The 13,423-nt window shown below is 36.9% G+C and overlaps 2 protein-coding genes across 2 annotated transcripts in view; one reads left to right on the top strand and one right to left on the bottom strand.

Annotated features, from left to right (window-relative positions):
* Nucleotides 1-3,429: 3,429 nt before the first annotated feature.
* LOC127831593 (zinc finger protein 862-like) lies at nt 3,430-7,082 on the bottom strand. The gene is made up of 9 exons (XM_052356570.1): nt 6,864-7,082; nt 6,272-6,447; nt 5,566-5,877; nt 5,230-5,443; nt 4,707-5,079; nt 4,305-4,559; nt 3,981-4,166; nt 3,713-3,857; nt 3,430-3,572 (listed from the first exon to the last, which is right to left on the bottom strand). Exons 1-9 carry the CDS (start codon nt 6,878-6,880, stop codon nt 3,562-3,564), a joined length of 1,689 nt encoding a protein of 562 aa, XP_052212530.1. The 5' UTR covers nt 6,881-7,082; the 3' UTR covers nt 3,430-3,561.
* A 4,210-nt stretch (nt 7,083-11,292) lies between these two features.
* LOC127831592 (uncharacterized) overlaps nt 11,293-13,423 on the top strand; it is an 11,492-nt gene continuing 9,361 nt past the window's right edge. Inside the window, exons 1-3 of the mRNA XM_052356569.1 lie at nt 11,293-11,309; nt 13,218-13,278; nt 13,393-13,423. The exon at nt 13,393-13,423 is cut by the window's right edge and continues 387 nt beyond it. Of these exons, the coding sequence (XP_052212529.1) occupies nt 11,293-11,309; nt 13,218-13,278; nt 13,393-13,423 (109 nt within the window). The remainder of the gene's footprint in view (nt 11,310-13,217; nt 13,279-13,392) is intronic.

The raw sequence follows: 13,423 nt of genomic DNA, 5'->3' as shown, positions 1-13,423 counted from the left end.
GTGAAAAGTGTACCTAGGATCTATTTAAAAGTAGACAAACAAATGCTAGGTAGTCTTACTAGTATAGCATTAACACCGAGTTGTATTTCCTTACGCAGACTGTATCACCATTAGTGCAATAAAATTTGAGTCAAGAAGAATAGGAGTTAAGTTATAGAAACATGTATTTTCAGGATGGAATAGAATGTCATAGATAGCAAAATATTGTATAAAGCTTATAAATAGAACCATCCAATCATCATTAATATAAATTCTGGCTAAAATCCAATGCGCGGAATTGACGCTAAATGCTTTCACCACCGATATAAACTCATATGATTCAAATAGGCTCAGAGCTTAATCTTTTAAAGACAAAGAACGTTACTCGTAAAAATGACCATGTCGACTAAGTTTGATAATATTTCTTCTCAGATGTTTTTAAGACGTCGAAACACATTCTATTTTTTGATCTCCAGTGTCTTTTGTGTACTAAAGGCCTTACCTATTGTATTACTTGTGCAGACGAGCGCGTATTGGCAATGCCTTTTAAGTTACTTTACCATTATGTTAAACGCGTTTATGATTACTTAAATGTACTTCACTACTTGTTTGAAATATTTTAACAGTTGCGCTGTAGCGAGGAAACGAATACAGATCACTCAATTATTTAAAGTTTAAGGGTTAGAACGTTTACAATATAGTTTTTAGTCAAACATTTCGTGCTTAAAATACTACAGTTTTCGATGTTTTGTACACGCATTGGAGACAATAATAATATTACGTACTCAGTGTATTTAAGTAAAGTGTTCCTTTCAAAGTCTAAAACTCAGAATGTTTGCATATTACTTTAAATCTATTAACCTATTTTAACTTTGCACTCTACGAATTGACACGTTTCATATATTGCAATATCACGATAGCCATAATCGTCAAGACTACAGGTAAACTTGTTTCATACTACACAAAAAATTGAAACTTTTTTTACATGCTTGCTTTCCAGAGAGCTTGCAAAATTAAGAAAGAAAACAAAATCAGATAGCAAATTAAATAAACACCCGTTATTACGAAACTATGCAAAAGTGAAACATACACATGTGTTGTCCTCACAGAGACTTGCTTCGCTTTCTGTAAACCATATATGGCATTTTATAAGTAAACATTTATGCTATCCAATCATACTGCTTTGTTTGTAGCCAAGCGTAGTGATTTAAATTTAGCTGTGTACCGGTATGTCATATCTTAAAATAACAATTATTGCTCCAACTGATTTCCAAATAAGGAGTGATTTTTTCGAAACGATTGGAATGGCCAACCAAATATAACTGGCTGGTCACGTGCTAAGGAGTATTGCGCAGTATTTGTTGTGGTTACCCACAGTGTAGAGCGGTCTGAAGAGAGACAGACCCGTCTTTCAAACGACGCTTATGATTTGAAATGTTATTTAGTGTGTATGCGAATGCGGAATAGTTAAAAAAATAATTATGTAAAGACACATCGTGTACAAATTCCATCGTTCACAGTTTATGTTCAAGTGTGTAAATAGCGTATGGCAAGCATCTTGTTTAGCTTGACCTCATTTGGAAGAAACCGGTGAGTACCTTTGGATTTATTTGTATCTAATCACATTTTTTTTTATCTTTAAAAATATGGTAACATTTTCACTTTTAAAATTTAGTATTTTGTGTCGCAATTTGATTTGTTCCACCGGCCATCGAACTGTTCGAAGTTTTGAGTGAATGATAAGATGTTTCCTCTTTCCACACAGTTACATTTTTGCTCACTGAAGTGAACTTCGGAGGTAGATAGAGATCCGTCAATATGTCATGCTGTTTCCATTTTGATCGAAATATACCTTTAACATTATTCAAGGCCTCCACATAATTCAATAACGTGTCAGAGGTTATGTGTTTGAATGTATTTCTTAATGATTACCTGCATTTCTCGAAATAAATGTCTCAGACAATACAATAGCATTTGTATAAAATGCATTTCTGACTATTTCAAGCTAACAACATATTGCACAAGGAACACAGATTATTTCAGCTACAAAAGTTCAAATTTCAAAGTGGTTTCAGCGCGATAACCTCGATTACTATTACCGAGTGTTTTATTAGTATGCAAATCCTGTATAGAAGAATCAATCGTTACCTTAAAAATTCTTAAAACCTTAACAAAACACAGCCATCCCTTCCACAGGTGGAATTACGTACCCTGGACAAACAGTACAAACAAAAAACACCGAAATTTGATCGCAATGAAGTCGATTTGAATGAACTTTTTGGTATCCGTGGTTGCATATGCATGCATTATTTGACACGCCTCGTTGTTTTAAATGAATAGGACGCGAGCTATCGATTAAGGGGAGAAAACTCAAAAATATTGTTTAAAAGTCTGTACAAGATTTATTCGGGTTGACAAACGGACTCGAAATATTGCTCGGTTTTCGACCGACTGTGAGTTAACGGCTTGACATATTTTTTTGAAGTTAACTATTTTTGAAAGGTTGTCCAATTGCCCATAGGAAGATCAAGGGATGCTTTGGATTAAAGCTATTTTTGACATTTTTGCGGCCCGCGAAGACAGGTCTATAATAAAGTGGAGTAAATGACCTTGTTATGATTCCAATATCAAAGGGTGGGGATTTTTTTTAATGGCTCCTTGTCAATTTGTTTTCTCATTAAACATGATTTTATATATTTATTTTAATATATTGGGCTCCTAAAAAAATAAATAGAAAAAAATAAATAAATAAATATATATATATATATATATATATCAGGCATTTCCCCAGGAATTTGGGCAGGCACAGCGGAAAGACAGCGTTGACGGGGGTTGGTGCGGAAGGGGGCTTGGCGTGTCGATTTTTTTTATTGTTTTTAACTGTTCTAAATCAAAATCTACACTACTTGGGAGCTTCTAAAACACAACATTTTCTCTTTTTTTATTTATTTATTTGTCCTCAATTTATTTCATTCAAGTCATGTATTTAAATATTAAATAAAAAGCAGAATAACAGTAGACATTAGCAAGCAAAACATGATTGAAAAACAACAACAATACAGTCACATATTACATGTTCAAAACACTGTTCTGCGAGGCTTCTCCTGGTGCCAGGCATCCACCATTTTCCCGAAGTCTACTGCCTCAATGTCTGGCCCTTCAATGCTGACCGTCATCAGTGCATTGAGGACAGCAGACTTCATGCGAGAACGATTTTCCGTCTTTATCCTTTTCATCGTGCTGAATCCCCTCTCGCAGTCTGAAATACACACAATATTGTAAACTAATCTGAAATAATATCTATTGAATCGCTTTGATTTAAGAACAAAGAGATATTTAAGCAAAACAAAAACATCATTCGTTTGTTATTGTGCTCTTGACAGCCTAGTCAAGTACCTACCAGCTGTAGATGTAGGGAGGAGCAGGCCAACGGCTGCCAGCTTGTAGAGCTGGTCGTGGCTATTACGCAAATGGATTGTCACCCACTCCATTGCCTCTTCAGCCTTCTTCTCTGTGCCCTGTAGGCTGCCTCGAACCTGCCTCCAGTTGTGCAGTGTTGCGTCAACGGGAAGGTTGAAGTGGTCAGCCAGTTTCTAAACAATAAAAAAGTTACACTGATTGATTTTATAAATATTGTCACACAATCTGATAATTAACAATTGATTATAATGGAGTACATCTTTGAAATTATATTGGTTGACTGTAAATATCATGTTCTAGTTTAGTGCATTACCTTGATGTCCTGTTCGCCATGGTTGCCCATATCTCCAGTGGGGAACTTTGTGGTGTTGAAAAGCCTCGAAGAGCTGCAGCAATGGCAAGTCTGGAAATCGCTCTTCTATGTTGGACATCAGCTGCTGCACAAAAGGCCGGTACAACTGGAAATGAGTTGGAAACAGATTAATTATTGATATGCCAAGTGTTAGCTTGTCTTTGTATTTATTTACTAATACATTAAGATTGTTGCAGCTTAATGAACTCCTATGCTAGCAAAAACATACCTTGTCCGTGAAATGCTGGACCTGCTCTTCAGTGGGCACAGTGATGCCAAAGCCATCTGCATGGAGACGGGCCACTCTATCGGGGGCTGCCTGGAAGTGTTCTCCTGGGGTATTCAAGAGGCCCTGAAGAATGGCCAGAGTTCCAAGGACTAGAGGCTTGATGCATGTGTAGATTGCATCTTTTGCCTGAAACACACATAACTATATATAGACTCGGGCTTGTGTATAATAATACACTTAAACAAAATAAACGAAACTGGAAACATAAGAAATATAATTAACACTGGCTGAAATACATTTTCTATTTGTTTTTTGTGTACATACCTGCATTGCCTTGGAAAGATCAGAAAGATGTGGAAGCACGTCACACATCATGTGCAGTGTCAGCACAAACTGGTAGTTCTGAGAGAATTTTGCGAGACCAGCTGCCCTTGCATCGTTTCTTTCTTCGGCCTCACGATCCAAGCTTTTGTAAATAGAGGGAAGGCACCTCCTCAGGGTAGTGGTCGCCTTGTCATGCGACAGCCAACGCACATCCTTCGCCTCCACAAGCTTGAGATCTGGCTCCTGGAGTAACTCCTTAAAATACAAGATTTAATGACAACATTTCAAAACAAAACAGTATAAATCTCCACATGCTTTAAATATCATGATTATTTCTGTCAACAAAATTACCTAATAAATTGAACAAATAACTATTTTTGTTTTTGCTCTTTAAACACTTACTTGAATCTCGTGTAATCCCCGCGTTCGCACAGCACTCTTTGCGTAGAAACGATACAAGTCTCCAATGATGTCCTTAAACTTGAGCATGTATGTCAATCCATTTGCTGCTTGTCCGGCTGCCAGGGCGAGACGGTGAGCCACACAATGGTTGTTTATGAGGTGCGGTACAAGTTTCCTCAACTGGGCAGCGACACCATTTTTTGAACCCACCATAACAGGGGCACCATCGCTGCCGAAGGCACACATACGATCGAGTGGCAGATGGAGCTCTCTAAGGTGTGTTGTGAGACTTGTAGTGATGGTCTCTGCCTTGCAGTCGTTTAGTGGCAGTATTGACAGGAATCTTGTCTGGCTCCTGCCATCTTTCAGGAACCTGATGAATATCATGTCAGGAATTATTACAGAGATGTTTATCAAAATATCAGGAATTATAACAGATATTTTTATCAGAATGCCATTAACAACAGAAGCTCTAACAAACTACTAGATTAAAGTTGTACAGTCTTGTTCTGCCCCAATGTACCTTATATATACTGTCATCTCACTGATAACAGATATATCTGTTGTCTCATCCACCATGATGGTGTACCATGGGGAGTCGATGGCCTGGGTCAGGATGTCCTGCCGAATGATGTTGCCCATGGCCAGAACCGCTTCCTGTACAAAGCGCTGCGATTCACCTTTGTTGTTCTGACCCTGGTTCATGTTAGCCAGGATGGAGCAGCCTTGTAGCTTCACTGAAACAGCAATTATTCAACATACATTTTTTATTAGCAAGCAACTTTATGAAATGCTCTTTATTGATATAGAAAATATTAAAATAAGCAATGTCCGAATATCATAATGCGCAGTTACTTACCAAGATCATTAAGAGGGAGGTAGTTTGTTGTGTGAGGAACTTCCTGCTTCATCAACCAGTACAAATTCTTGAATGCTGCGATCCTAGCACTTTTCTGTAGACAGCCCATCTCTTCAAGCTGCCCCACCAGATTTCTTGGAGCCAGGCGGTTTGCCTCCAGAAGTTTGGCCTGGGAGTGGGTCTCTGTCCTCTGATGGCGATTAAGTGAGTCCCTTGCTATCCAAGTGCAAGGCACATCTACCCACGGGGCACTACCGATTGCTGAACGCGCAGGTCTGCACATGTGACGAATGCACAAAGAGCACATCATACCTACAAAATATTTTTATTTTCAAACAACTGTTGTATTACATATTCCATTGCATGTTTGAAAAGTTACATTTATTTATGCGTTCATATTGAAATGTAATGATCTGAAATGAACAGGCTAATCATGGACGTCACTTTACGTACATGCATTAAACCACCTTTTCTCAGAGCGCTACTCATTTGCGAACTGCACAGGCTAATCTGTGACGTCACTTTACGCACATGCATTAAACCCCCTTTTCTCAGAGCGCTACTCATTTGCGAACTGCACAGGCTAATCTGTGACGTCACTTTACGCACATGCATTAAACCCCCTTTTCTCAGAGCACGACTCATTTGTGAAAAGTTAAATGCTTGTTATATAACCCAAGTGCGGTAAAGAACTCAACACTCTTACCTCCTTCAACTTCTGTGACCCATGGAAAATCTTGCTTCCAACTACTATCGAACCCACTGGCACGCTGCTTGGACCGCTTTGTTGGTGGTTGGGAAGTCTCATGATCACTTGCTACGTCCTGGACACTTTCACGTTCACTTATTGAACTCTCTGACAGCGACGGTTCATTATTAATCCTGACCAAGAAATTAGTTATCACAGATTTGCCAGACACAGGGACTGGTCGTTTCTTAGACCTAATCATTCTGTCATGCACAAAAACTCAAGAAAAATGTGTTGCAGGTATTTAGCTGTTATTAGCGTATTCCGTGAATACGAAAGAAACTATTTGATCTGAATAAATTAAGTGTCAGTACTGTAAAGTTATAGTCGCCGATGAAAAAAATAGTGTGAAAACATTTGTAGTGGGCGGGAGCAATCAAATGAGACTTCTAATTAAGGTTAATTGTAATTATAACTTAAATTACCCACAACCGCAACAAACAAAAGTAACTGTTTATTTTTGAAGTACCGCTAAAATCGTCGTTAACAATTAAAATAAAACAAACAAACCAATTGAGCATAACTTTAACTGCTCTTACGCCACTAGTACCGGTAGTAATCGATCATTATCACCCATTAGGGGACAAACACCATAATTGACCCCCATAAACGACCCGTAAATCGTTCGCACATCTTATCAAAGCCCATTATGCACACACCGCTGATTAGCGCGTGCGCGTTTTATCTGGTCGTCGGCCGAATGCAGACAACATTCGGATCAGAGCTTGCGAGCGCTTGTGAAATTTTCAAGCGTCGCGGCGACATGATCGGAAAAACAAGCGCCGCGGGGAGATTGATTTTGAACTCCAAGCACCGCGCACCCGCTGTTCTAAAACCGCCTGGGGAAATGCCTGTATATATATATATATATATATATATATATATATATATATATATATATATATATATATATATATATATATATATACTATCCAGGGTACGTTACTTCCACTTGTGATTCGTTCACGTTTGTATTAAGAAGACTAAAGAGATCGGAGGTTAACTGTTTAAATGTCATAGCTTGTTTATATTTTTACTTTAGATACGGGTTTCGGATAGTAAATAACCGGGCCATAACTAGTTAGCTCATCTATTTAATTTTTTTTTGGAGATATTGTCATCACCTGAGCGTCGGCGTCTGCGTCGGCGTAATCGTCGGCGTCGGCGTCCGGTAAAGTTTTGTGTCTAAGTCCATTTTTCGCATAAAGTATCAAAGCTATTGCATTCAAACATGGTTCACTTACTTAGTATCATAAGGGGACTGTGCAGGCACAGTGAGATAACTCTGGCTGGCATTTTGACAGAATAATGTGCTCTTTTTATACTTAGAAAATTGAAAATTTGGTTACGTTTTGTGTTTAGGTACACTTTATTCCTTAAGTATCAAAGCTCTTGCTTTCATACTTGCAACACTTACTATCATAAGGGGACTGTGCGGGCAAAGTTATGTAACTCTGATTGGCATTTTGACAGAATTAAGGCCCCTTTTACACTTAGAAAAATTGAAAATTTGGTTAAGTTTTGTGTTTAGGTGCACTATACTCTTAAAGTATCAAAGCTATTGCTTTCATGCTTGCAACACTTACTAACTATGACAAGTGTACTGTGAAGGCAAAGTTATGTAACTTTGATTTGCATTTTCACAGAATTATGGCCCCTTTTATACTAAGAAAATTGAAAGTTTTGTGTTTAGGTCCACTTTATTCCTAAAGTATCAAAGCTATTGCTTTCTTACTTGCAACAATTACTAACTATCATAAGTGTACTGTGCAGTCAAAGTTATGTAACTCTGACTGTATTTTCACAGAATTATGGCCCCTTTTATACTTAGAAAATTGATAATTTGATTAAGTTTTGTGTTTTGGTCCACTTGACTCCTAAAGTATCATAGCTATTGCTTTCAGACTTGGAACACTTGCTAACTATCATAAGAGGACTGTGCAGGCAAAGTTATGTAACTCTTACTGGCATTTTGACATAATTATGGCCCCTTTTATACTTAGAAAATTAAAAATTTGGTTAAGTTTTGTGTTTTGGTCCACTTTACTCCTAAAGTATCACAGCTATTGCTTTCACACATGGAACACTCGCTAACTATCATAAGATGAATTTACAGGTCAAGTCGCATAACTCTGCTTGGCATTTGGATGGAATTTTGGCCCTTTTTTAACTTTGAATATTTTGTAAAATTTTGTGTTTAGATCCACTTTATTTCTGAAGTATCAAGGCTATTGCTTTCAAACTTTAAATACTTTCTCACTATCATGAGGGTAATGTACCTGGCAAGTTGAATTTCACCTTGACCTTTAAATGACCTTGACTCTCAAGATCAAATTATAAAATGTTGCTAAAATTGCCATAACTTCTTTATTTATGATCAGATTTGATTCATATTTTGACAAAACAAATCTTACCTGACATATCCCAATGGACTCCACCCAAACCATCCCCCACGCCCCATCCCAGAATCCCCCCATTTTTTTCCCATTTTTTTTCTTATTTTTGAAAGATAATCTCATAAATGACAACACCCCACACTATACCCCCCTCTCAACCCACCCCCTCGACCGCCCCCCTCGACCGCCCCCAAAAAACATTTGTTTTGAAACATGTTAAAAAAAACACAAATATTTATTTGTATTATTTTATTTTTGAAAGACTGTCCAACCATCCCACCCAAGAATGTTTCCCCACAAAAAATAATTATGTAGTATAATTATTATATATAATTATTATATATAATTATTATATATATTATTATATACTTATTTTGTATGAATACAAAATAAATATTATAGTTGCACATTTCTGTTAAATGTTTAATTCTTATTTCAAACTATACTTAAAAAGTGTAATTTACATGACGTATAATTATTTTATAGGATTATAATGTTTATGTTAGTGTACTTGGGCTATTGGTTGTCCTTATGTGCGTTTAAATAGTCAATGTATAACTTTTGAGCCTTAGAGATAGGCTTACTAACCGTTTTCATTTAATACAGGCATAAAAAATGGAACCTGAAAGGCAGATTATTGTTGCAGATGAAAATCATGTTAGTGGTCAAGCGCGAGATCAAACTGGCGAAGGAAAAGAATTTTTAAAACCTGGCGTTAAAGAACCAGATACGATGGAAAAATACGAAAAAAATGAAGACACCAACTTTAACAAAACTGATAATAGCGAGTCATCTGCAAATTGTACACAGTATTTATGTGAACCTTGCAAGGTCTTAAATATTCAATCTGGTGCAAATTTCGTTTGTGCTGATTGCGAAAATGAATTGCTGTGCATAAAATGCGCTGACACTCATAAAGTCATGAAAGCGACACGAGCGCACGTGTTGTTAGATGTGCAAAAGTACCACGAAAAGAAAAAGGCCTCGGAAAAGTTGTGCGAACCGTGTTCGGGGATGAAAAAGACATCCATTGCAATTGTTGTTTGTCAGCAATGCGAAAATGAATTTCTTTGCCAAGATTGCTCGGACAAGCATAAGATAATGAAAGCAACTCGGTCACATGTTTTGTTGGACATTCAAAAGCATCTAGAAAATACCAAGGCAGAAGAGAAATTGTGTGAACCATGTGTGGCAATGAATAAGGCATCTCCAGCAATTTTGGTTTGTCAGCAGTGCGAAAATGAATTGCTATGTAAAGATTGCTCGGACGCGCACAAAATCCTGAAGGCAACGCGGTCGCATTTTTTGTTAGACATTAAAACATATATCGAAACAGAAAAGTCGAAAGGAAAATTATGTGAGCAGTGTGAAATGATGCAAAAGGCTACACCGGCAGTATTGGTTTGTCCGCAGTGTGACGATGAATTGCTTTGCAAAATTTGCTCGGACACACACAGGATGATGAAAGCAACCCGGTCACACGTTTTGTTAGACATTGAAAAATACATCGAAAAAGACATGCCGAAAGAGAAACTCTGTGAACAGTGTGCAGCCATTAATAAGGCATCCCCGGCAATATTATTTTGTGTGCAGTGCGATAACGAATTGCTTTGCAAACTTTGCTCTGACAGTCACCGACTTATGAAAGCAACCCGGTCACACGTTTTGTTAGACATTGAAAAATACATCGAAAAAGACATGCCGAAAGAGAAACTCTGTGAACAGTGTGAAGCCATTAATAAGGCATCCCCGGCAATATTATTTTGTGGGCAGTGCGATAACGAATTGCTTTGCAAACTTTGTTCTGACAGTCACCGACTTATGAAAGCAACCCGGTCACACCTTTTGTTAGGCATTGAAAAATACATCGAAAAAGACATGCCGAAAGAGAAACTCTGTGAAAAGTGTGCAGCCAGTAATAAGGCATCCCCAGCAACTTTTTTTTGTGAGCAATGCGAAAACGAACTGCTTTGCAAACTTTGCTCTGACAGTCACCGACTTATGAAATCAACACGCTTACATGTTTTGTCTGATATTGAAAAGTTTATTGAAAAAGAAAATTTGGACAAAAAAGAATGTGAACGCTGTGCAACGATGAATAAGACATCACAAGCAGTATTTTTCTGTCAGCAATGTGAAAATGAATTGCTTTGTAAAAATTGCTCTGATACACATAAGATCATGAAATCAACTCGCCTACATGTGTTGGTAGATGTCGCGAAATATGACGAAGAAAGTAAGCAAGAAACAAAGTTTTGCGACCCTTGTTCAAGAAGAAATATTTCGTCCGAAGCGATGTTCATTTGTCAGCAATGCAATAATGATTTGCTTTGTGAACGTTGCTCTGGCTCACATAAAGTCTCGAAAACTACAGCGTTACATATATTATCAGACATAAACAGTTTTCTGAAAAACAAAGAAACTGAAAATAAAAGATGTGATCCGTGCGCAAGAAGGAACATTTCAAAAACCGCCCTTCACCGATGTCAGGATTGCGAAAACGACTTTCTCTGTGAAGATTGTTTCGAGAAACACAAATCTGTGAAAACTACTTCTTTCCACGCAACGCAGTCTTTGGAAAAGATGAAAGACAATACCAGGTTTGCTGCTAACTTCAATGCAAAGTTAAAAATATAATACATATATATTTATATATCTTGTATGAAAGTTATGTCTGCATGTATTAACAATCACATAATTATAAAAACACTTAAATATCGCGTTTATATAGTTGTTTGCTTATGTTCCCTGATTGGTTATTTCATAGAATAGTTCAAGAGGTTACCCGAGGTGAAACATCCATGAATATATCTTTGGTTAAAATGTCGAAATTTAATCACCGGTATATGTTAAAGCGGGTATATACGATTTTGTCAAATATTTATGAATTTATATAAACTGTGTAAAAAACTTATTATATATATATTTCAATATAAATTAAAATAAAAGTTAAGAAGAACATGTGTCGAAAAATGCGAAATAAGCCAGATATTTATTTCTGAAATTGAAAACGGCTGTACAGCCGAATTCGCCAGCATGTATACCATACATGTACGATGTGCATCTAAACTTACGAGGGGTGTTCCAAAAGTTCGTGGATTTTCGCTATAACGTTCATTTGGTAACATACATTGACAAACAAATAGCATGTTAAGAATATTTCGTCCTTTCCATATCTACTCTCCAAATATCATGGAAATACATAAAACAATAAATATATATCAGAGATTTAAACATGTGCACAATGCGCACACCGACGCACGTGTAACGTTTCTGTTCAACGTCAATGACGTTATGAAGTTAACAACTGTCAAATCTTTTCCACATAATCACCTCCAACGCGAATGCACTTTATGTGTCGGGAAATCCACTTGTCAAAAGTGTCTCTATACCAGTCAGCGTCAAAAGACAACACGATTCGCTTTGCTGCAACTGTAAGTTCCTGTTTACTTGCAAAGCGAATACCGCGCAACTGTGATTTAACTTCCGGGAAGACGCGGAAGTCCATAGGGGCCAAATCCGGGCTGTAAGGAGGACATAGGCGCTGTAACATGAAATTTGCCGTAAATTCGGTTTATCAACGACATTTAAACCAAATTTTAATTCGCGTAACGCTCATACTTATAGTAAAATACACGCGTGCGCCGCATGTCGTTACTGAGGTCTCTATGGCAACGCGTTTCAAACGCGCTTTATTGAATTCATGCATTTTAGCTTATTTATAAAGTCCGTGATAATTGGTTTGTATAATATGTAAATTTCATTGACTTTTACCAGCAAACTAATAAGTTATAGCGAAAATCCACGAACTTCTGGAACACCCCTCGTAGTTTAACGGTTTATAATATAAAGACGAATGCTTCGGTTATTGTAGGAAAATATGTACGTCACTATCGGCTCGGGGCGCTAAATTGTCTTTGCTGCATTTTATGAAATTCGGCTTTAATGTATAATATTTCTTGCCTATTTTGTGTGTTATTGTAACATATTTTATCAATATATTACAATTAAACACATATAAAAAATCGTATATACCCGCTTTGAAGTATTTAAATAATTGAGTTGAGTCCTTCAAACTTTACTTTTTTGACGGCGATTGTGTTTTATGTATACATGTTATTTTTTTCCCTAACAAACTACAAACTGTTACATCTGTTCTCTTGATCTTTATCCATTTGATCCATTTCAGTAAAATATTGTTTACCCGAAATTTGGAGAATTGTCAAAAATGAAAAATTGTTGTAAATATAACAGAGCGCATTATATAATCAACCTGACCAGTTGTGGTCTTTAAATTAATAAGATATCATTTGCATTCGTACCTTATTTTGGTTCTATGCCCAAACGTTTATTCTTACTTAACCACGATATGTGTAAATATTTGTAAACCATACGAGGACATAATGTATTTAACATAGTATCTCTCAACGCTTTAAATGAATAACATTTTATTTATTCGAAACAGGAACTCTGAATATTTTAACTACGGAGTATTTGTTCACTTTCAGGTGTCCCGAATCCGTAACAAAAGTTGGAACCAATGACTCTAGTACAAAAGCAAGCCACAGGGTAGGTATACCCGCTTTAGTATTTTCGTCAATATAATGATTGTTGTCAGAAACGCAGAAAAACTACCGCTTACTGAGTACGTTCTATATAATTACGAAAACTTTTTTATTCTAGAGAAAGCCAGGCAAACCGAGTACCGTTTATG

Source organism: Dreissena polymorpha, chromosome 5, assembly GCF_020536995.1.
Source record: "Dreissena polymorpha isolate Duluth1 chromosome 5, UMN_Dpol_1.0, whole genome shotgun sequence".
Taxonomy (NCBI): domain Eukaryota; kingdom Metazoa; phylum Mollusca; class Bivalvia; order Myida; family Dreissenidae; genus Dreissena; species Dreissena polymorpha.
This window is presented reverse-complemented; position numbering and strand designations above follow the sequence as displayed.

Bases quoted from the DNA above. Each gene is read 5' to 3' on its own strand.
- LOC127831593 (XM_052356570.1), bottom strand. The intron at 5,878-6,271 runs GTAAGAGTGTTG...AATATTTTGTAG, and splicing joins GGTCACAGAAGTTGAAGGAG to GTATGATGTGCTCTTTGTGC. The intron at 4,560-4,706 runs GTAAGTGTTTAA...TTGTATTTTAAG, and splicing joins GGGGATTACACGAGATTCAA to GAGTTACTCCAGGAGCCAGA.